The following is a 23,231-nucleotide window of genomic DNA, read 5'->3' on the forward strand; positions in this document are numbered from 1 at the left end:
ATTGCACACAACCAAAGTACTTACATGAAAATGTAATATAATTGTCCAAATTAGACCAAGAATAATAGATGGATTTCCTTCTACAATATCAGTTACATGAATATTTATGAGCTTGATCTGGGAAAAGAAGAACACAGGTTAAACAAAGAAAATATTTCACAGCATGATTCTATTCCTATCATTAATTTTTATTTTAAGTTTTAAGTTTATTCTTACTGATCGTTTCTTCAGAAATGTCAAGGCATGTTCTATGTTGCTTCTGCACTGAAACGTGTTAGATCCTTTCTCCCGAGCCTGTCAGTTTCAAGGAAATGTCATTCACAAATAAGAAAGTTTTTTTTTAGAAAAAATTTATTAACAAAAAATTTTCAATTACTATCTAAAACCTTACCAACTGTTGGCCTGAAAGTACTTCCAACAGATCCAGGAGAACATGTCCTTTTTTAATATCTGCGAAGAGATCTGTTATGACTGAGGGAGGGATATGCTGAAAAAAATAGGTATGGAAAATGGTTACTTAAATTTTTCAGTTCAAAAATTAACATTTTTCAGAATATCAGAAAATCAGAATAATTTTCTACTTATTTTTAATAGAAAACAAAGTTTTAAGTCAACAGATTTAACCAACTGAATTCATCTCACAGCAAATTTCTAGTAAAGAAACTCCTTTCAAGAATAGATTCTGCACTGACTTTGATGCAAAATACACATTTTTAAGTGCCAATAAAGACCCACAGAATCATATTTATTCATATATTCATGGGGAGAGAATGCTTTGTGGTGCTTTCAGACTTCTTTTAGAATTAGAATAATAATAGAAGATAGGTACACAGGGAGAAAGAGACATGTAGAAAATCTACATTCCATTTGACTATTACATTTCTGTTTATCTAACATAATGAGATCAGGAGAAAAAAATTACAGCTTTAAATATTTTTAATGTCACTATCTATCAGAGCCAAATACCCAGGATAATGCCTTAAAAGGTGATTTTTTTTCACCTTGTTAAAAACTGAAATCCAGAATATTTTTCCTTTATTCTTTAACAAACGGTAGGGTAAGTTCTACACCTCCTCTGTCTTCTCTCCTTTCCACCCCTTTATCCCCAATTTGATCATGAATAACTTTCTTCTTGTGCTAGGAAAGAAAAGCAGGAAAGTTGATGAAAGATCTCTGTCATGGTCACTTCAGCACCTTTTGTCAAACAAAGGCATGCCACAACCGGTCATCAAGTCAGTATTTACAAATCTTGTTCACTGCAAACACTAAAGATGATAACAAAACCAAAAAAAAGAACCACCTTAAGATTCAGTTTCTTATTTATTTTGTCTTTTATTGCTCACCTTTGCCAACTGTGAATTTATCCAACAGGTAAAGGTTTTCTTCTGTGTGTGTTCTTGTTCAGCTATGGAATAAAACAAAGAAAGCAATGGTTAAAAAATGAATTAGAATTTATTAAACTCTCCACAAAGCCAAGCTAAACACTTTTTAACTATCCCAAAGCTTCAAAGTCATGCCACCACTGCATTTTTTGCCTGATTCTAAAAGTGACAAAAAAAAGTACTCCATAAATTTAGTGGTTGATTTTCAGAAAAACCAACTATTTAAGAAAACCAAGGTTTGATGATAATAATGGTTTTTCTAAAGATATTAATAAAGATTACTGAAATAGTTGCCATTTAAATTTTTTAAAAATTTAATCTGTACAGTTTCTCACAGGGAACATGATTCTATGAATAGAATTTAATTAACTGAGGCAGGACAAAATATTTTTTTTTTATCAAACCCCTTTTCAATTTCAAACAAAAATCTAATCTTGTCCAGATAAGATGGCTATCTGAATGGAAGCTGACAGGCGAGCTCACACACACACACACACACACACACACACACACACACACACACATTCAAGAAAAAGCTAAAAGCAATGTCATACCCACTTAGGATCAAGAAATTCACTGAGAAACTATAGGAAGAGATTTCATCCACCCAAGAATTGAACAAAAGGACTATCAAAAGACCATGGGCAACACAAGAGTACGCTCCAAACAGCCAACACTGATGGAGTCCAGAGGCAGTCCAGATCCACAAGGAGTCCACAAGGCTCTGTAACTGAGTATTCACACCATAAAGTTCTAAGGTGATCAGAAATCCACAACTTGGGCCTTGGAAATGACTGGCAGTGGCAATGACCAGTACCAGAATGACAACAATCATTCCAGAAATGGCAGTGACCGGTCTTGGAATGGCAAGCCACAAAGGTCCCTAAGTCCATATGATTTTTCTCCTCTGATACCATAAAGGACCCTAAAGATTCAGGGCTGTAAATCTCAAAGATCCAGGGATATCTAAAATCTACCATCGCTCTTAACATGGAGACCACCCAGAAAGTAGATGCAAGTACTGGAACCCAGATGACCTAGGCCAAGACCAGGTAGAGGCAACCATCTCATGTGGGTATAGAAAAAGAACAAAAACCTTAGAAGAGGAAGTCATAAACCCTATGCAAGAAATAGAGTCTGTGAAAATTAGAATAGATCAAAGAGAAAGCAATGGCTCTATAAGACAAAACCAAAAGACTGAAAAAAATAAAAGAAAATGTAAGGAAAAAAATTCATCTAGAAAAGAGAAATAATTAAGAATTATCATACTTGATTAATAAATGAAAATTATGAAGATCTATTATTACCAGAAAGAAAAGTGAAAATGAAAAGAACCCACTATTCATTTCTTATACAAAACCCTAAAAGGAAGAGCCCCAGGAATGCCATAGTCAAAATCTAGAGATTCTAGGTCCAAAAAAAAAAAAAACATACTGCCAAAGTAGCAAGACAGCATTCAAGTACCAAGGAATCATACCAAGCACATAAGACTTGGCAGCAACCACTGCAAAGAGAAAAATCTTGAAATACAATATTCTAAAAGGCAAGAGATATAGGTTTACAAGCAAGAATAACTTACTCTGAAAAGCTGAGTATATAAGCCTATGGGTGCAAGGGGAGAGGGAGGAATGAACTTTTAATGGAATTGAATCAGGACTTTCAAGTATTCTTGAATAAAAACCAGGGCTAAGTAGAAATTTTGAAATATAAACACAAGAGTCAAGAAAAATGTAGAAAGATAGTTTTCTGAAAAATTGGAAAGATTCAGACAACGACACCAACATTCTAACAGGAGGAGAAGAAACATGTGTCTCTTCAAAATAAGAAAAATAGCGTGCCTAAAAGTATGTTGGTTCTGTTATGATCTTTTTTTTTTATCTTTTTGGAGGGGGGAAGGCAGGGCAATTGGGGTTAAGTGACTTGCCCAAGGTCACACAGCAATAAGTATTGTGTCTGAGGCCTGACTTGAACTCAAGTCCTCTTGACTCCAGGGCCAGTGCTCTATTCACTGCACTGCACCACCTAGCTGCCCACTGTTTTGATATTTTTAAGAGGATAAAGAGGGTTAGAGTCAGAGGGGAGGTGAAAGATAAGAAGAATACTCTACTACTGAAATGAGGAAGAAAAGGGTAGAACTTATTTCTCAAAATCAGATATGTGCAGATAATAGACAAACAGAAAAGAAGTGAGGTGAAAAGGAATCAAATCAACTTCAGTCTTATCTGAAATACACAAAGGGTGATTGAATACACACACACACACACACTTAAAAATACATCAAACTCAACAAGATAACAGTCAATTATAGCAAAAGGTAGTGTTAAGAACAAGGATAATAGGAGGCAAAGCCAAGAAGGCAGAGTAAAAGCAGGGACTTTCTTGAGCTCTCTCCCAAACACCTCCAAATATCTGTAAAATTGATTCTAAGCAAATTCTAGATTACAGAACCCACAAAATGACAGAGTGAAACAAATCTCCAGTCCAAGACAATGCAGAAGACCGACAGGAAGGGTCTATCACACCAGGCTGGGAGAGGAGCACGGTACAGCGTGATCCAGGCAGGCAAATAGTGTGGGAGCAAGCCCCAGGGAATTGAATCATTGGCAGCTGTGGCAGTTTTAAGACTTCTCAACCCACAAATGCCAAAGACAGCATAGAAGATCAGTGGGAAAACTCTGTGGGACCTGCGTGAAATTGGAATGTGGTTCATCCCCAGCCCTGGGGCAGTGGAGGTGGCAGCGGTAGTCACAGCAGCAGCAGCAGCAGCCACTGCTGCTGCTTCTGGAGCTCTGGGGCCACAGATGGTAGGGGATCAAGTGGCTGATACAAAATGTCTAAAATCTGGGACAGTATCCAGCCCCGGCCACACCCGCACTAGAAGCAGAGTTCTTCCTTGACAGAGAGTTAGAAAGTCAAATATTTGGCTAGGAAGATGAGTAAACAGCATAAAAAAAAATTCAGATGACAGAATCTTAATTTGGTGACAAAGAAGATAAAAACATACAACCAGAAGAAGACAACAAAGTCAAAGCTTCTACATCAAAAGCCTCCAAGAAAAATATGAATTGGTCACAGGCCATGGAAGAATTTAAAAAGGATTTTGAAAATCAAGTAAGAGAAGTGGAGGAAAAATTGGGAAGAGAAATGAAAGTGATGTAAGAAAATCATGAAAAACAAGCCAACAGTTTGCTAAAGAAGAGCCAAAAAAAAAAAATACTGAAGAAAATAACACTTTAAAAAAATAGACTAACCCAAATAGCAAAAGCTGTCCAAAAAGCCAATAAGAAGAAGGATGCCTTAAAAAGAATAATTGGCCATTTGGAAAAGGAGGTCCAAAAGCTCACTGAAGAAAATAATTCCTTCAAAATTAGAATGGAGCAAATGGAAGCTAATGACTTTATGAGAAATCAAGAAAGTATAAAACAGAACCAAAGGAATAAAAAAAAATAGAAGACAATGTGAAATATCTCATTGGAAAGACAACTGACCTGGAAAATAGATCCAGGAGAGATAATTTTAAGATTATTGGACTACCTGAAAGCCATGATCAGAAAAAGAGCCTAGACATCATCTTCCGAGAAATTATCAAGGAAAATTTCCCTGATATTCTAGAACAAGAAGGTAAAATAGAAATTGAAAGAATTCATCAATCACCTCTTGAAAGAGATCTCAAAAGGAAAACTCCTAGGAATATTGCAGCCAAATTCCAAAGTTCCCAGGTCAAGGAGAAAATATTGCAAGCAGCCAAAAAGAAACAATTCAAGTATTGTAGAACTACAATCAGGATAACACAAGATCTGGTAACTTCTACATTAAGGTATCAAAGGGCTTGGAATATGATATTCCAGAGGTTAGAGGAGCTAGGATTAAAACCAAGAATCATCTACGCAGCAAAACTAAGTAGAACATTTCAGGGGGAAAATGGATATTCAGTGAAATAGGGAACTTTCAAGCATTCTTGATGAAAAGACCAGAGTTGAACAAAAAATTTGACTTTCAAATACAAGAATCAAGAGAAACATGAAAAGGTAAAGAAGAAAGAGAAATCATAAGGGACTTATTAAGGTTGAACTGTTTACATTCCTACGTGGAAAGATGATATTCTTAACTCATGAAACTTTTCTCAGTATTAGGGTAGTTGGAGAAAACATAGAAAGACCAACATATAGACAGACAGACAGACAGAGAGATAAAGGGCACAGCATGAGATGAATATTGAAGGGATGATTCTAAAAAAAATAAAATTAAGGGGTGAGAGAGGAATATATTGGGAGGATGTGAAAGTAAGAGGTAAATTATCTCAAATAAAAGAGGCAAGGAAAAGGTTTCACAATAGAGGGGAAGAGGGAGGCAATGAGAGGCAATGAGTGAACCTTACTCTCCTCAGATTTGGCTTAAGGAGGGAATAACATACACACTCAGTTGGGTATCTTACCCTAAAAAGTAAGGAGGATAAGGTGGGGGGGGGGTAGGGGTAATGATAGAAGGGAGGGCAGATTGGGGAAGGGGGTAGTCACAAGCAAACACTTTTGAAAAAGGACAGGGTCAAAGGAGAAAATAGAATAAGTGGGGGGAGGGATAGGATGGAGGAAAATATAGTTAGTCATTCATAACATGACTATTATGGAAGTGTTTTGCATAACCATACAAGTATAGCCTATACTGAATTGTGTGCTTTCTCAATGAGGGTGGGTGGGGATGGAAGAAGGGAGAGAATTTGGAACTCAAAGTTTTAAAATAAAATTTTAAAAATTGTTTTTACATGCAACTGGGAAATAAGATACACAGACAATGGGGTATAGAAATCTATCTTGCCCTAAAGGAAAATAAGGGGAAAGGGGATAGAGGGGAGGGTAACAGAGAGGAGGGCAGACTGGGGGATGGGGTAATCAGAATGCATGCCATCTTGGGGTGGGGAGGGAGGGGAGAGATGGGGAGAAATCTGGAAGTCAAAATCTTGTGGAAATGAATGTTAAAAACTAAAAATAAATAAATTCATTTTTTAAGAGGAAGGATAATACTAGGTAGGGAACAGTTATAAGTAAAACAAACATCACCTTCAGATGGTGAATTCTAAAGGGGAAATTAAAAGGAAAGAAAGAAAGAATTGATAGGAATCATTGATGGGGTCTGATGAAGGGGAAAAGAGGAGGGTCAATGGAATCAAAGTATAATTGCCTCATATAGAAACCATGTAAGGCCAAGCAAAGGCAACTTCCCAAGGTTCAAAATACCAGCATAGCTGCTCTACATTTTATTCAGTGACAAATTAAGAACAGAGAAAATCAAAATATAGCATAATTCAAAATACAGCATTCACCAAGTGTAATTCAATCAAGTACTACTCCAGCCCTGGACATTACATTCATTTAATCAATCACAAAGTCCCTCTTCTAAATACTACTCCACCCCTAAGCAGTACATTCATCTAGTCAACCACAAAACCCCTCTCCTCAAATGGAGATTAGTTTCCAATCATAAGTAAAGTACATTCATTTGGTCAATCACAGAGCACAAAAAAGTCAAAAGTTTCCCATGTTGGATTACAACTGAATAGGCCATCTACCCCAGAGTTACAACAAGCTTAAGCACAGCATTTAATACCCAAAGAGAGGTCTTTTCTTCATCTTGACCCAAGGCAATTTCTCAGCAATCTTTGTTCTTGGGGAGACAAAGCTTAGCAAGGCCACAAGACACATTGCCAGTGTCTTCATTAATTTATTCTCTGTCTGCAGAACAGTCCTAGGACCCCTGAAAACATTAGCAAAACCTTCTTCCAGGATTTCTGTAAACATACAACAAGAATTTCCTTGAAAAAGAAAGCCCTTCTTCAGGGCTTCTGAACCAACAGCAAGGTTCCAGTACCTGTGCAACAACAGCACTGTCCTTCACCAGTGGACAGAATTCATTCTCTGTCTGCAGAACAGTCTCAGGAGCTCTGAACCAACAGCAAGGTTCCAGGACCTTGCAACAACAGGACTGTCTTTCACCAGTGGATGAATCTGGCAAAACAACATCACAACAGACAGACAAAGTACTAGCAAAACAGCCATGTCTCCTCAGTCCTTGGCAGCTCTGGGTGGCAGCTCTCAAAAGTCCTGGGCAATTCGAACTGGCCCTCAGCAATCCTCTCCGTCTCTCTCTCTAACTCCATGATGCTGCTTCCAAAAAAATTCTTCTGCCTCTCCATCTGTTTGTGCCTCTCTAAATTCACGTCACCAGCTCCTCTCAGTTCAGCCCTCTCTTTTCATGTCAACAAGTCCATCCCACAAGTGGGATTCACAAGCTCTGGGTTTTAACACAATCAACCCAAAAAACAAGCCAGTACAGGGGAATTTTTAAATTCCATTACTATTAAAAACCACTCTACTGATAATCATATTACTCCTCTTTCATCATTCTCTTTGTAAAGTGCAGGGTGAAGGGGACTAACTGAGGAAAAAAATCTTTGCATCATATTTTTTTCTAATAATGGCTCAATATCCAAAATATATCAGAAACTAATACAAATATATAAAAACAACAATCATTCCCCAATTAATAAATGTCAAAGGATAAGAACAGGCAGTTAAAGTCAAAATTAAGCACAAGCTGTAAACAGCTATATGAAAAAATGCAAAAATCATTAATGAAAGAGGGGTATCTCATAGTCCCCAACCCCAATTAATGTAACCAACTCTAATACCTTTATCAGGTAAGACTATCACTTGGATAGAATTACAAAATCAGTCAATCAGATATGTAAACTGGCTTTGAAAATTACTAGATGTTTCTATGGAATCAGCCAGTCACTCAATCACTGGTATAAACCGAGTTGGAAACCATTGGATTAAATCCAATAAATAAATATACTAAAATTGGTTGAAGGAATCAAGTACACCTCTTGTTCCAGATGTATCAGAAAACAAGATTCTAGCAGAAGCATTCTAGTAATGGCTTCAGAAGGTGTAGTTTAAGAGCACTTTGTGGAACCAGACCCCTTGCGAGAAGGGGCAGCAAGGGATTATGGGAAGACAGAGCAGGTAATAGAGGAATGTACTCAGAGGAAAGTGAGCTCCAGTCCTGTTCTATGAACTACCTACTAGGCATTCTGAATTGGATACCCTGTATGTATCTCAAACTCAACATGCTCTCCCCCAAACCCATCCCTCTTCTGCTTTCCCATTAAAGTCAAGTGCACCTTCATGCTTCCATTCAGAAAGGTGTTATCTCTGGTGTTATCCTAGCTAACTTACTCTTATTCACCCCACCTAAGTTGTCAGTTGCCAAATCTTACTTTTCTATTTCCATGACACCTCTCCCATACACCCTTTCCTCTCTATGCACAGTGCCACTACCGCAGTTTTGTTAGTGTTTTTCAGTCATATCTGATTCTTTGCAACCTCATTTGGATTTTTCTTGGCAAAGAAACTGGAATGATCTTGCCATTTCCTTCTCCAGTTCATTTTACAGATGATGCAAAAAAGGTTAAGTGACTTACCCAGGGTCACATAGCTAGGAAGTGTCTGAGATCAGATTTAAATTCGAGAGGTGAATCTTCCTGACTTCAGGCCTGACACTGTGCCACCTCAGTGCCCCATATAAATGTTACCTATCATCATTGTTGTTGTTGCTGTTGTTATTATTATCACTACCTTTCCAGTCTTCTTATATGCTATTCCTCTCCATGCACTTTGCTACCCAGCCATATGGGTTTACTTGTCCTGCACTGTGATAGAAGGAGGATTCCCTTGTCCCTCCTCCCCCAATAAAAGAGAAATTGGTTTCCCCCAAAAGTTATCCTGGACTTATTGGCCCCTGATACCTTTGGCAGCTTCCTGGTCACCTTTGGGCATTAAGAAGTCCTACCCACATGGAATTGGAGTTGCTCTGACCTGGATTTCTGAAGATCACCTGACTCAACATCCCCTGCCTTGCTGACCAGACAAGATTACACATGGAAAGTGAACCTCATCCAGAAAAACTAAGTGCCACTGTATCCCGATTGTGTATCCTTGCTGTGTGAACTCAAAGAAAACCTCCTTTTGTTAACTGTTCAGTGACTTGAGAGTGACTCATTTTTGTCTCAATATCAAACCTGAACTAGAACAGTAATGGCATTAGGACTGCGTCTACATGCACATATGACATTCACCTCTCATCTCTTCATCTATGTACTAGTAGTCCCCCATGCCTGAAATGAACTTCCTCCTCATTTCCACCTCTTGGAAGTTTTGGTTTTCTTCAAGACTCAACTCAAGTGCTACTTTCTACATGAAGGTTTTCTTGACATCTCCAGCTATTAATTTACTCTCTCTCAAAGTAACCTGAACGGAATATAATTCATTTTGCATACGTATATATGTATATACATATGTGTGTGTGTGTGAGTCCAAACACTCACATACCCCTTTGTCTTCCCTAATAGAATGTTAGCTCCTTGAGGTCAGGATGCTAATTTCCTTTCGTCTTTGTATCTCTAATGTTCAGCTAAAATAGTGGCTAAAATACAGTCAGTACTTAATAAATGATTGATTTGGAAACTTTAAGAATTCTGAGGAAACAGCTCACACCTTTAAGATTAGCTAACATGACAAAAAAAGAAAATGATAAATGTTGGAAGGGATATATGAAAGCTGGGACACTAATGCTCTGTTGGTGGCGTTGTGAACTGATTCAACCATTCAGTAGAGCAATTTGGAACTATGCCCAAAGGGCTATAAAATCATGCATACCCTTTCACCCAGCAATACTACTGCTTGCTCTGTATCCCAAAGATATTATAAATGGAGGAGGGCGGAAGGACCTATTTGTACAAAAATATTTATAGTAGCTCTTTCTGTGGTGGCTAAGAATTAGAAATCAAGGGAGATGCCCATCAATTAAAGGATGGCTGAACAAACTGTGGTATATGATTGTGATGGAATATTATTGTGCTATAAGAAATAATAAGCAGGGGAGGCTAGGTGGCGCAGTGAGTAAAGCACCGGCCCTGGAGTCAGGAGGCCCCAAGTTCGGTTCCGGCCTGAGACACTTAACACCCACACAAAAATACTGGCCGTGTAACCTTTGGCAAGTTACTTAACCCCAATTGCCTTCCAAAAGGCAAAAATAATAATAATAATAATAATAAGCAGTATGATTTCAGAAAAAACCTGGAAAGACTTACATGAACTAATGCAAAGTGAAGTGAGCAGAACCAGGAGAACATTGTACACAGTACTAGCAATATTATACAATGATCAACTGTGAGTGACAGCTAATCTCAGCAATACAAATATCCAAGACAATCCCAAAAGACTCATGATGTAACATGCTATCAGCCTCAAGAGAAAAAACTGACATTACCTGAATACAGACCGATGCATGCTATTTTCCCTTTCTTTTTCTTCTTTTCATTCTTTTTCTTTTGTTTGAGTCTTATTGTACAAAATGACTAATATGGAAATGTTTTACATGACTGCATTATAGATTGCTTACCATCTCAGGGAGGGGGAAGGAGAGGAAGAGATAGAATTTGGAAGTGAAAAGTTTAAAAAAAAAAGCACAAGTGTAAAATATTATTTTTAAAAATGATTGATTCAATGCATATTATTAAATTTAATTTAAACTAGCTTAATTCTTTTGTTTTTTTCTTATTAGCTCCCTTTCTTTAAGTAACGTTACTAGATCAGGCTAGGCATGCATTGTAACAATCAAGCTATATACAATTTCAGGTTTCACAAAGAATATCACCTTTTTATTATCAAATTCATAATTAAGTCCATTAAGAGAATGCATATAATTATACAGCATGACAATATGGTTCCATAATTAAGACTATTAGATTTATGTTCAGGAATCTTTGACAGTCTTTTTCTATATCTCAGTGCAAGTACTGAAACATACAATGGAGAGAAAGCGTTTTTCTTTTTATTGCTTGTTTTCAGGATGAAGTCATATAATGGAATTACATTGACTAGGGCTATGGTTAAAAGTAGGAAAAATGTATTATTACCCTGCTTCAACATAATAATTTGGTGTACTACCCTATATCAAAACCATTCTCTAAAGTCTTCCCTATGGCAATAACATGGGGTACTCAAAAGCAATGCCAGGAGAGCACAGGCTCTAGCAGGTCCTACCCAAGTGGAAAGACTCCAAGTACAGACAGGAAATGAAACGTATGTCTGTCATTCAAGGACTAGGCAAGGCAAGTACATGTATATTCATCAACAAATGGTTATTTACCAGGTGATACTTTTGTTTGGTCACAGAAACTCATTAAATTATTCACAATGGCTTAGTGAGATTTTGACCTGTATCAATGAAGGAATGACCCATATCAAAGCAATCAGAATTCCTTGAAATATTAAAGAATTACAGTGATAAAACTGAAAAGTTAAAATAACTTCTTCCTTGTCCCTAAGATAGTGCAATATATATTCAAAGTGAACTTCATTCAACTTTGAATAAATAGAATTTTAAAACGGATGGGTGGAATCTTATTAATAATATTACTAAGCCTAGCAGTCACAAACAACACTTGGGGGGCAGGGGGAGAGAAAAAGGGGGAAGAGAATGACAGAAAACAAATAACTCTGTGTTAAATGACTTTGAGGGTTATCAGAGCCAACAAATCAGAAAACTGAAGCATATAACATACAGCAAAAAGTTGACTTGCTAACTTGCAGCAGGGTTCTATAATGGTAATGGGAATTTGAAGATCTTCCCTGCCCTTTAATAAGCCTATGGGAATTTGAAGATCTTCCCTGCTTTGAAATTATACTCCGCCCCCAACAGGATGAAGATAATCACATGGAGCCTCTGCTTTGAAAATATACTTTGCCCCCTAATAGGCTGAATGTAGTCACATAGAGCCTGTGGTGGGAGGAGTTTGCTGAAGGGTGGAGCAGAGCCACAGGAAGCAAGGAGTCAGTGCTAGACTAGACAGTTGGGAGGAAAGCACGTGTCCCGGGTAATCAGTCAGGCTTGTGAGTAAATATTGATCTTGTGTTGTTTGTGGGAAGGCTAAAGAATGTTGTGGCTTTCTGTGCTATTGTGACTTATTAACTTCTTTGCTACTATGATGGAATCAGCTTTCTGGTTTTGGGATTTGGTTTTCTGGTGTTTGAATAAATGTTTTGCTTCTATCTTAAATGTGGAGAGTCTGTTATATTTTGTGATGGAGCACTATGCAGGTCATCATGGGAACTGTGAATATTACATTGGAACTATAGATTCTTAACTTTGGGTCCAAGAATTTGTTTTAATAACTTGATAAGCTGTATTTTTATGCAATTGGTTTCCTTTCACCAGACTGCCAAAGGGGCCCACCACACACAAAAAAATTAGGAGCTCTTGCCTTAGAGTGATTCTCATGTTCAAGGTCTATGCGTGGAAGTCAGCTATGGAATCATGTAGTCACAGAAAGTTATAGTTGGAAATGACCTTAGAACTGATTTTACACTACTTCCCTCTAACAGATAATCCTCTTTCAAGGTATTCTTTCACTAAATGTCTGATGCTAGCCACAAAAAGTCTAATAATGAACAGAGAGAACTGGGCTAAATCAAGTCATTAAAGAAAGCCGAGTCTGGCTCAATCACCGATAAACTAAAACTTATTTATAATTTGATAGTTGCAGTACCTACAATATTATTAACTGGTCGGGGGTGGGGGAGTGTTAAAAAAAATCAGTCTGATGTGGAAGAAACATCATTGTAATTAGAGCTAGAAAAGCTGAGTTTGAAGCCCAGCTCTGCTAGTCACTATCAATGTGACTGGGGACAAAATAAAATCGCTCTCTAGGACTCAGTTTCCACGTTTTTTGTTTTTTTTTTTTTTGCTTTTTGGAAGGGGGAAGGTAGGGCAGTTGGGGTTAAATGACTTGCCCAAGGTCACATGCTAGTTTTTGTGTTAAGTGTCTGAGGCTGGATTTGAACTCAGGTCCTCTTGACAACTAGCTGCCCCAGTTTCCACATATTTTAAATGAGAAAGTTGGACTAGATCTCCTCTGAGGTCCCTTCTGAATATACAGTGTATGATACTATGTGTCTGATAAGGTGTGATTGAGTGTTCAGTTAGAAAATGTTAATGCTAACCCTTTAAAACATTAAATGAGAGGCAGCAAGGTAGAGTGAGCAGAATACCAGATTTGAGTCAGAAAGACCTGGCTTCATCTCTTGCCACTGAATGCAAGGATTGCAGAAGTAGAGCCAGAAGGGACTTAAAAGACTATCTAGTCCAACTCCCTCATTTTACAGATGAGGAAACTGAGAAATACAGAGGTTAAGTGACTTGCCCAAGGTCACACATCTGCTCTTTAAAATGCTGATTATCTTATTAGCTACTGTTCACAGCTCTTTAAATGCTCAAATCCTCAAACATTTATAGACTACACCCTAAATGGGATAATCAAAATATTCACCACAGAAAATTCCTAAGAGTAACACTACTTGGTAGATTTCTTATATTATCTATTCCTAGCATTGAAAAGCATAACTATTCTAATAAGCAGAAAGTGAGGAAATCAAAAGAGAAAATAAAATATAAAAGGACCCTATCTGGGTTATGCATTTCTATATGCCACCAGGGAAACAAGTCATTTCCCTTGCTATCTTGATTTTTAATATTATGTAGGGAAGAGAAATAGAAAGTTCTAAAATCTTACTTTGTGGGAGTTTTATCAGTCCTATGTCTTCTAGATTTTCATTCAAGAAAAATATGTGAACATTAATTTTGAGGAAGGATGCATGGAATTAAGGGAGTTTTATCTAACTAAGCATTATTACCATAAAAACACATTTAATCCTTGAGTTCTTTGTGATTCAAGCTTCCTTTAGAGAGTTAGCAACTCAAACACATAGCTTGAAAGGTATTTAAATGAAAGCAATTTGGGTTTGGGGTGTGGCCTCCAGAAAGCAACAAAATGCTACTTTGCTGAAAGGTGCCAACAAGGTCCAGCAGCAGAGAAGCTAATATCTTTGTTTTGACTCTAAAAACAATACCAGCAGTGTTGTTCCAGGACAGAATAGTTGCTTTGCTCAAAAGAACTCTTAAGTTTCCATTTAACTTTAGGGCAAAACATTTTCACAACAGGGCATTATGAAGGCTGTTGGTTATTATATTTTAAATATTACAGATAGGCTTTCATTCCCTTAACTGTGGATTTTTATTCCCTCTTTTCCAGTCCTGCTACCCTATACTAATTCTTGGTATGCTGCAAAAGCCCTACCTAGTCTCACCTCCAACTTCCTAATCTTTCTCTGAATCCTCTATCTCTCCCTTTCTTCTTCTCCCATAACCTAATCTTCTTAAAATTCCTTTCAGAGGAAGAAATTAAAGGTATCTATAAACATATGAAAAAAATGCTCTAAATCACTATTGACTAGAGAATTGCAAATCAAAACAACTCTAAGGCACCACGTCTCAACAGTCAGATTGGCTAAGGTGACAAAAAAGGAAAATGATGAATACTGGAGAGGATGTGGAAAAATTGGAACACTAAAGCATTGTTGGTGGAGTTATGAACTGATCCAACCATTCTACAGAGCAATCTGGAACTGTGTCCAAAAGGCTATAGTCATGTTCATACCCTTTGACCCAGCAATACTACTTCTAGAGCTATATCCCAAAGAAATCATACAAGTGGGAGGAGGACCCATATGTGCAAAATTATTTATGGCAGCTCTTTTTCTGGTGACAAAGAATTGGAAATCAGAGGGATGCCCATCAATTGGGGAATAACTAAACAAGTTGTGGTATATGAATGTAATGGAATATGAATACTACGAAAGAAGGAGCAAAAATAATAACCTGGAGAGATTTATATAAACTGATGCTGAGTGAGGAGAGCAGAACCAGGAGAACTTTGTACACAATTATAAACACATCGTATCTGTGACCATTAACTTTGATAGACTGGGCTCCTCTCAGCAAGGTTAGAAGACAGCTACAAAAGACTCCTGATGGAAAGGGATATTCACATCCAGAGGAAGAACTACAGAGTGAATGCAGATGAAGCAAACTACTTGCTCTCTCTCTTTTGTGTTTTGTTTTGTCCCTTCTTTCCCATTGTTCACTCCATTGATTACAACTCTTCTTTACAACTTGACTAATAATTAACGTGAAGGTATTTGTAGAATCTATATTTGATTGCATGAAGCCATGGGGGGGGGGAGAGAGGAGGAGAGGGAAAGGGAAAAAATTTGAAACTCAAGGAATTGTGGAACTGACTGTTATAAAGTAAAAGTAAATAAATAAATTTAAAAAATAATAAAACTCCTTACTGCTTTTTCAGAGGAAGAAATCAAAGCTATCTATAGTCATATAAAAAAATGCTCTAAATCACTATTCATCAGAGAAATGCAACTCAAAACAACTCTGGGCTACCAGCCCACACCTATCAAACTGGCTTATATGACAGAAAAGGAAAATGACAAATGTTGGAGGGGATGTGGGAAAATTAGGACACTAATGCACTGTTGGTGGAGTTGTATACTGAGAATGAGAGCAATCTGGAACTATGCCCAAATGGCTATAAAACCATGTATAATCCTTTGATCAAGCAAAGCCACTATTAGGTCTACATCCCAAAGAGATAAAAAAACAAAAAGAAAAGGGACCTCTACGTACAAAAATATTTAAAGTGCCTCTTTTACTGGTAGCAAAGAATTAGAAATTGAGGGGATGCCCATCATTTGGGGAATGGATGAACAAATTGTGGTAATGATTGTAATGGAATACTATTGTGCTATAAGAAGTTATGAACAGGATGCTCTCAGAAAAACCTGGAAAAACTTACATGAACTGATGCAAAGTGAAGTGTGCATCCAGAAGAAGAATATACACAGTAGCTGTCAATGACTTAGCTATCCTCAGCAATACAATGATCCAAGACAATTCTGAAGTATTTATGATGAAAAATGCTATCCAACTGCTGAGAAAGAACTGATGGCGTCTGAGGGCAAATCAAAGCATACTTTTTTTAAACTTTCTTGCTTTTCTTATTCTACGTTTTCTTTCACAACATGATTAATATTAAAATGTTTTGAATGACTGCACATGCATAACCTATATCAAATTGCTTGCATTCTCAATGAAGAGGGAGGGGAGGGAAGAAGGGAGAAAATTTGGAAAAAAACATTTTTTAAAGCAATTGGGGTTAAATAACTTGCTCAAGGTTACACAGCCAGTTATTTTGTGTGGGTGCCAAGTATCTGAAGCCGGAACCGATCCCAGGTCTCCCAACACCGGGGCCAGTGCTCTTACTGCACCACCTGGCCACCCCCCAAAAAATTTTTTTAACGAATGTTAAAATTTTTTTACATGTAATGGTTGAAAAACTAAAATATTAAATAATTTTTTTAAAGAACTCCTTACTGCCCACTAAGGTAAACATTCTTTAACCTTGTATTCAAGGCCCTCCTTAATCTAACTTGCAATAACCTTTCTCATTCCTCCACCATACTTCTACTTCCCATATACTCCAATCATTGTAAACTATTCTCTATCACATGAGTTAATTCTGAATGTTTGTTCATACCATTCCATACATTAGAATACCCTTCTTTGGACCTATCCAAACTCTACTCATCCTTCAAAGACCAGTTCAATTACTACAATCATTAATAAAACCTTCCCTATTCACCCCATAATCATAAGTAATCACTTCTTCTGAATTATACTCTCCGCTTTAGGCATTCCATAGAATCACTAAATCACTAGATTTAGAGCTAGAAGGCGCCTTACAGGTAATCTAATCCAACTCAGTTTTACAGAGGAGGAAACTGAGGCTTGCAGCTACATCAGGATTTGACGTTGGGATCTCTTTAAGCCCAACTCTCTTTGACTACTCCACCTATCTTGTTCCAGACAGAATAACATCTTGGACCACTCAATTAAATATTGGGTGGTTTCTTCTGCTTCTTCCTTATCCTGATAGAATACCAAGAATTAAAGTACATAACATAGACTGAAAAAACTCCAAGATCAAGTGCAGTTCTCAAGAATCTGAGATAAGAGTGGTCTGGGAAATGTTAATTCAAAAGTAATCCAAAGTTTTATTTTAGCCTTGACTTACAATCTTCTCCTCAATGAAATGTTTTCCTTGAGCTGCTATCTACTAACCACTGAACTAAATATAATCTACTAGCTTTCCTCATAGCACCTTTCTTGTGGGAACATAAGCACAAGTATAAAAACAAAACAAAACAAAACAAAAAAAGATCAGGAAGAATAAACAGGAAAATTAAATTAGTTAAAAATAAAATGGGGAAATTTTAAAGAACAAAAATGAATAAATAAATGCAAATAAGGACTTCCTGTAAGATGGTGGAGCAGTAAAAAGTTAAGTGAATCCTTTAATAATTAAGAAATAGCACCCAACCTCCTTTGCTCCCCACTTTAAAAAAAGAAACACTAAAAAGACATCAGAAATTAGATCAATGCAATGACCAATACTTACTTCAGAAGACTGATGATAAACCACATCTCCTTCTTCTTTGTAGAAAAAATGGTGTAATACAGATGAGGAATGACATGACCCAAGTGGTAGTTTGTTATGCTTAACTGTTCTTTGTTACATAAGGAGGTATAACTGGACGGGTAGAATGGATAATTATGTTGTTGTTTTTTAAGGATCAAACTTTTTCCAAGTAAAAATCTGTTACAAGATTGTCAGAAGGGTAAACCTTTGGTTAAACAAGAGGATGATCCTTTCAGAAGAAGTAAAGATTTAAGGTCATTTCTTTAGCTGAAAGACTACTGCTTCTACTTTTAAGCTATGGAAATAATCTTAACTCTGTCTTATTTACTGTCATTCTGGACAGATTTTTTTCTAATTACTTTCAGTGATTTAAGAATAAAGTTCGTTGAAAAAACACATTACATACAAGCAAATAATTACGACTTTCAAGCATTAGTAATAGAATCTGGCTAATTCATGTTACAACCTGAGTGAACCACACCCTTTTATTATCCTGCAGATTTTATACACTGAGGCTTTGTTTTGATTCTTAATGAAACATCCCTCCTGGCTTTATAAGCAAGGAAAGCTCATATTTCTAGCATTTGAGAAGGATCACATAACAGAGATAAAATGCCTAACTACTGTGCCAGAGTGTTATTCTGCCCTTCCCCTTCCCCATCTTCTTCTGAATCATCAGAGGATGCCCATCCCTGTTAAAACATGTGCTTTCAATTCAATATCCTATAGATAGGAGCATAGGATTTAGCACTAGAAAGGGCTTCACAAATTTATCCAATTCAACCTCTCTAATCTACACATGAGGAAATGAAGAATGAGGAAACTTAAAGAAGACCAATGATTTGTTCAAGGTCACACAAACAATACATATCAAGTAAAGCTAGAATTTCAAATTAGATTCTCTAATGTGCATTTATTATTGTGTCCTTGTTATGTATAGTAGATTGTTATGGCTGCTGAGGGAAATACCAAGTTTAAAGAAGGCCCAGTCCTTGTCTTCATAGAGATTTCTATCTAATAGAAGGATCCTGACACACACAAATCACTACGATAAAAAATAATGTGCACAATCTATGTAAGAGTCCTTACTGAATGAAGTTGATCAGGGGAGGTGTCATTGAAGAGGTAACATTTGACCTAGGTTTTAAAGGATAGGATGTTGGTTTGGGAACCAAGCACATTACTTCCACTTCCCTTCCCAATTGTACACCTTCCCATAAGTCAAGTGAGGTTTCCCAATCACTGCAGGGGAACAGGAAGACAGCATAGGTATTTGATTAAGACAGAATTATAGAATGATAGCACTTCAGAGGGCATTAATCCAACCCATGCTTCACCAAGCATCTGCTCTAAAATATACTCAATGTAACCCTTAACTGCCAGGCAGAAGCATTACCATACAAACATCAGACTCTGGAAATGGTTGATAGACTATCCCAGAGTATAGTGATTTCTTTTTTAACTTAGTTTTTGGAGACTGGTGGGAGAGAGAGACGGCAGCTGAGATTACCCGGTTTGCATTAGTCAAATGAGAAGTTCAGTGGGCAGGTTCACATGGTGTGTTTGATTTCTAAATCTCTATTTCCTCTCATTTATCACCTCTGGTACTACAGTAGGCTGCTATTGCAGGATGATGGTAATCAGAACTGATGGGACACTTGCTACCAGCCTAACTCTGCTTCCTGCTCAGACAAGGGAAGAATAAGCCAGAAGAGACAGAGGTCTGACCCTACCAGATGTTAGTCAAAAGCAGTTAGGACTCATTTATGGTGGTTGCCTCATGACTGGGTACCCTTCTTCACATTTAAAATGTATGTCCCTTTATATCACACAGAATGTCAACAAATCTTCCAAGTACTTTATTCCCTAGCTTACACAATATTCAAATATTAATTCATCTACACTGATGATAAACATTCTCTATTAATGTCCTCCAATGCTTCATTGTGGTGTAGGGTTGACTCTGTGCTTTTGGTAACTATGCTAGCAGAGCAAAGTTTTGCAATATCTTATCACACAAAAAACCTCAGAATCTTTTTTTTAAAGCAATCGGGGTTAAGTAACTTGCTCAAGGTTACATGGCCAGTTATTTCTGGGTGTGGTGCTAAGTATCTGATCCTGGATTTGATCCCCGGGTCATCCCGACACTGGAGCCGGTGCTCTTACTAGCTGTGCTACCTGGCCACCCCAAACCTCAGAATCTTGAAAGCTATGCCAGTAGACTGTAAATTCTCTAAGAGACTATTAAAAAAAAAACATAAGGAAAAAAACAGACTTCTTAATCTCTCTAACAGATCTGATACTACTGGTCACTAACTCTCCTCTTGGCTATTTTTGCACTCTTCCCCAGGTTTTAATAACAATAATTCTCTGTTAGCTTTCTTCCTATCAGTGTGACTGCTCCAGTTCAAGCCTTTTTTGTTGGATTATTATCCATACCCTACCCTCTAACTGTAAGAGTACTCCAAAGCTCTGTTCCAAGTCCTTTTCTCTCTCTACGCTTTTGGTGACTTCATCAGCTCAATTCAGTTCAATTATTATCTTTTAGATGATTTTCACTCTATTCCAGTTCCACATTACCAGCTGTCTATTAGACATTTCAAATGGGATGTCCTATAAACATCTCAAACTCAGAATTTCTAAAAAAAGAAAAATGCAGAACAATTATAATTTTTAACCACCAAACCTGCCCCATTCTAAATTTTCCTGTTTTTATTGAGTGTACCACCATCCTTCTAGCAATCTAGGAATGAAACTTCCATGTCATTCTTGAGAAAAATCAATGCCAAATCTTGTCAGTCCTATCTCCACATTTCTCATATCTACCCCCTTCCCTCTATTCCCACAACCACCACTAAAGTTTAGAATTTCTTCATTTCTTACCTGGACTATTTCAATAACATCCCCGTTTGACTCCTTGCGTCTAGTCCTTCCCCTCTCCAATCTAACCATGGTCCATGTAAATGCCAAAGTGATGCACAGGTCTGACCATGTCACTCCCTTACTCAGTAAACTTCTATAGCCTCCTATCAACTCTAGGATCAAAGTCAAACTCTTTTTGGAATCCATATTCTTTCTTTTCTCATATTTTTACTTTTACACATTGCTTCCCTTTACGTACTCTACAATCCAGCCAAACTGCCTTTTTCACTGTTTCTGACATGCATGACATATCATTATGGCCATGTCTAGAATGCACTCCCTTCTCAACTCAGTTTTTTATAATCCCTAGTTTTCCTGAAAGATCAAGTCAAATATCACCTCAAAACATGGGGCTTTTCCTGATACCCCTAGCAGCTAGTGCCTCTCCCCAAACTCCCTTTGTTTATAATGTGTAAATATTTATATTGTACATACATCATATGCTTATATATACAAGCATATCTTAATTTGTTGTATGCATTTTTTACAAATTGAAGGTCTGTGGTATCCCTATATTGAGCAAGTCTATCAGTGCCATTTTTTTTCCAACAGCATGTGCTCGCCTCACGTTTCTATGTTACATTTTGTGCAATATTTCAAACATTTTCATTGTTGTTGTATCTGTTATATCTATTATATATAATATGTATATAATATATATCTGATCTAGGATCAGTTATCTTTGATGCTCTTATTCTAATTGTTTTGGGGTACCACAGACTGCCTATATATGACAGTGAACTTTAATAAATTTTGTGTGTATTCTGACTGCTCCACCAATCATCCATCCTGTCTCTCTCCCCCTCCTTGGACCTCCCTATTCCCTGAAATACAACAATATTGAAACTAGGCCAATTAAAACCCTTCAAACTCATCAAATGGGGAATAACTGAACAAGGTGTAGTATATGAATGGAATGGAATGCTCTTTTGCCATAAGAAAGGACAAGCAGGTGGATTTCAGAAAAACCTGGAAAGACTTACAAGAACTGATACTAAGTCAAGTGAGAAGAACCAGGAGAACATTGTACACAGTAACAGCAACATTGTACAATGACCAACTGTGACAGACTTAGCTCTTCTCAGCAATACAACAATCCAAGACAACACCAAAAGATTCATAATGGAAAATGCTATTCACATCCAGAGAAAGAACTATGGAGTCTGAATGCAGATCAAAGCATATTATTTTCACTTTTTTGTTAGTTTTTTCTTTCTTATTGCTTTTTCCTTTTGTTCTGATTCTTCTTTTACAACATGACCAATGTAGAAATATGTTCAACATGATTGCACATGTACAACCTAAATCAAATTGTTTGCTATCTTGGGGAAGGGGAAGAAGAGGGAGGGAGAAAAATGTGGAACTCAAAATCTTTTAAGAAATGAATGTTGGGGACAGCCAGGTGGCACAATGATAGAGCACTGGCCCTGGAGTCGGGAGGACCCGAGTTCAAATCCGGTCTCAGACACTTAACACTTACTAGCTGGTGTGACTTGCTTTATCACGATAAAGCAAACATAAAGTACAAAAGACCAAGAGCCATTCTTTCCAAACTATGAGGAAATATTTTTCAAAAGAAGCATCACAAACTTCTAATAGCTACGTGAAAAAATGTCCCAAATCACTAATAATCTGAGAAATTTATATCAAAACAATTTTTGGGTTTTACTCATACCCAATAAATTAGTAAAGAAAAAAACTGAGATATTGATTTTAAAATATCATTCATTATTGGAATATTCAATTTGGAGGAAAGACTGGAAATTGTGAAAAGAAAAACACAGTAACATATTTTTGCTAGAGCCATCACACAGCTTTTAAATGGCAGAGCAAAATCTTCCACACTGCCCTTCTAACTCTTGGCTTAGTACTATTTAAAATATGTTATATTATGTCTCAAGTTTAAGACCCACAAGTGACTGAAATAATTTGAGAAGTTTTCTTGTTGGGGCAGCTAGATGGCACAGTGGGTAGAGCACCAGGCCTAGAATCAGGACCTGAGTTCAAATCTGGTCTCAGACACTCAATAGTTGTGTGATCCTAGGTAAGTCACTTAACCCCAATTGCCTCCAAAAAACAAAGACATTCTCTTGTCATACTCAAGTTAGATTCAGATATCTATGTTCTTTGGGACATTAAGCCACATTGTGTATGAACCATGTAACTATAAATGTGTCTACTAATTTCTACATATTCATTTGAAAAATACTTAGAATATGTGTGGTTGTCAATGTTATACTACTTTCAAGGCATAATGAATGATAACAACAACAATATAAAAAAAGCTTAGAAAGTCCCATATCTTTCATGTGGTTTTTATTTCTTTGGAAAATGAATGAATTCTTTGTTAGCTCACTTTAACAGGAAACTAAATTTATCTTGCCCTGGTTTTTTAAATGTAACTGACCCAGAATAGTGCAAACTACCCCAAACTGGCAAGAATGATGTCAAAGTTCCCACAAGCCCAAATTAAGAAATCC

At 37.0% G+C, this 23,231-nt stretch overlaps 1 protein-coding gene across 1 annotated transcript in view; it reads right to left on the reverse strand.

The window, feature by feature from the left end:
- The window catches only part of SYNE2 (spectrin repeat containing nuclear envelope protein 2), a 493,787-nt gene that overhangs the window by 377,300 nt on the left and 93,256 nt on the right, over positions 1 to 23,231 (reverse strand). Inside the window, exons 3-6 of the mRNA XM_069091728.1 lie at positions 1,344 to 1,405; positions 392 to 487; positions 217 to 294; positions 25 to 117 (exon numbers count right to left, since the gene is read on the reverse strand). Coding sequence (XP_068947829.1) covers positions 25 to 117; positions 217 to 294; positions 392 to 487; positions 1,344 to 1,405 — 329 coding nt within the window. The remainder of the gene's footprint in view (positions 1 to 24; positions 118 to 216; positions 295 to 391; positions 488 to 1,343; positions 1,406 to 23,231) is intronic.

This window comes from Petaurus breviceps, unplaced genomic scaffold, assembly GCF_028583685.1.
Source record: "Petaurus breviceps papuanus isolate PSGF00001 unplaced genomic scaffold, PetGlider_PUasm1.0 189, whole genome shotgun sequence".
Lineage (NCBI taxonomy): Eukaryota > Metazoa > Chordata > Mammalia > Diprotodontia > Petauridae > Petaurus > Petaurus breviceps.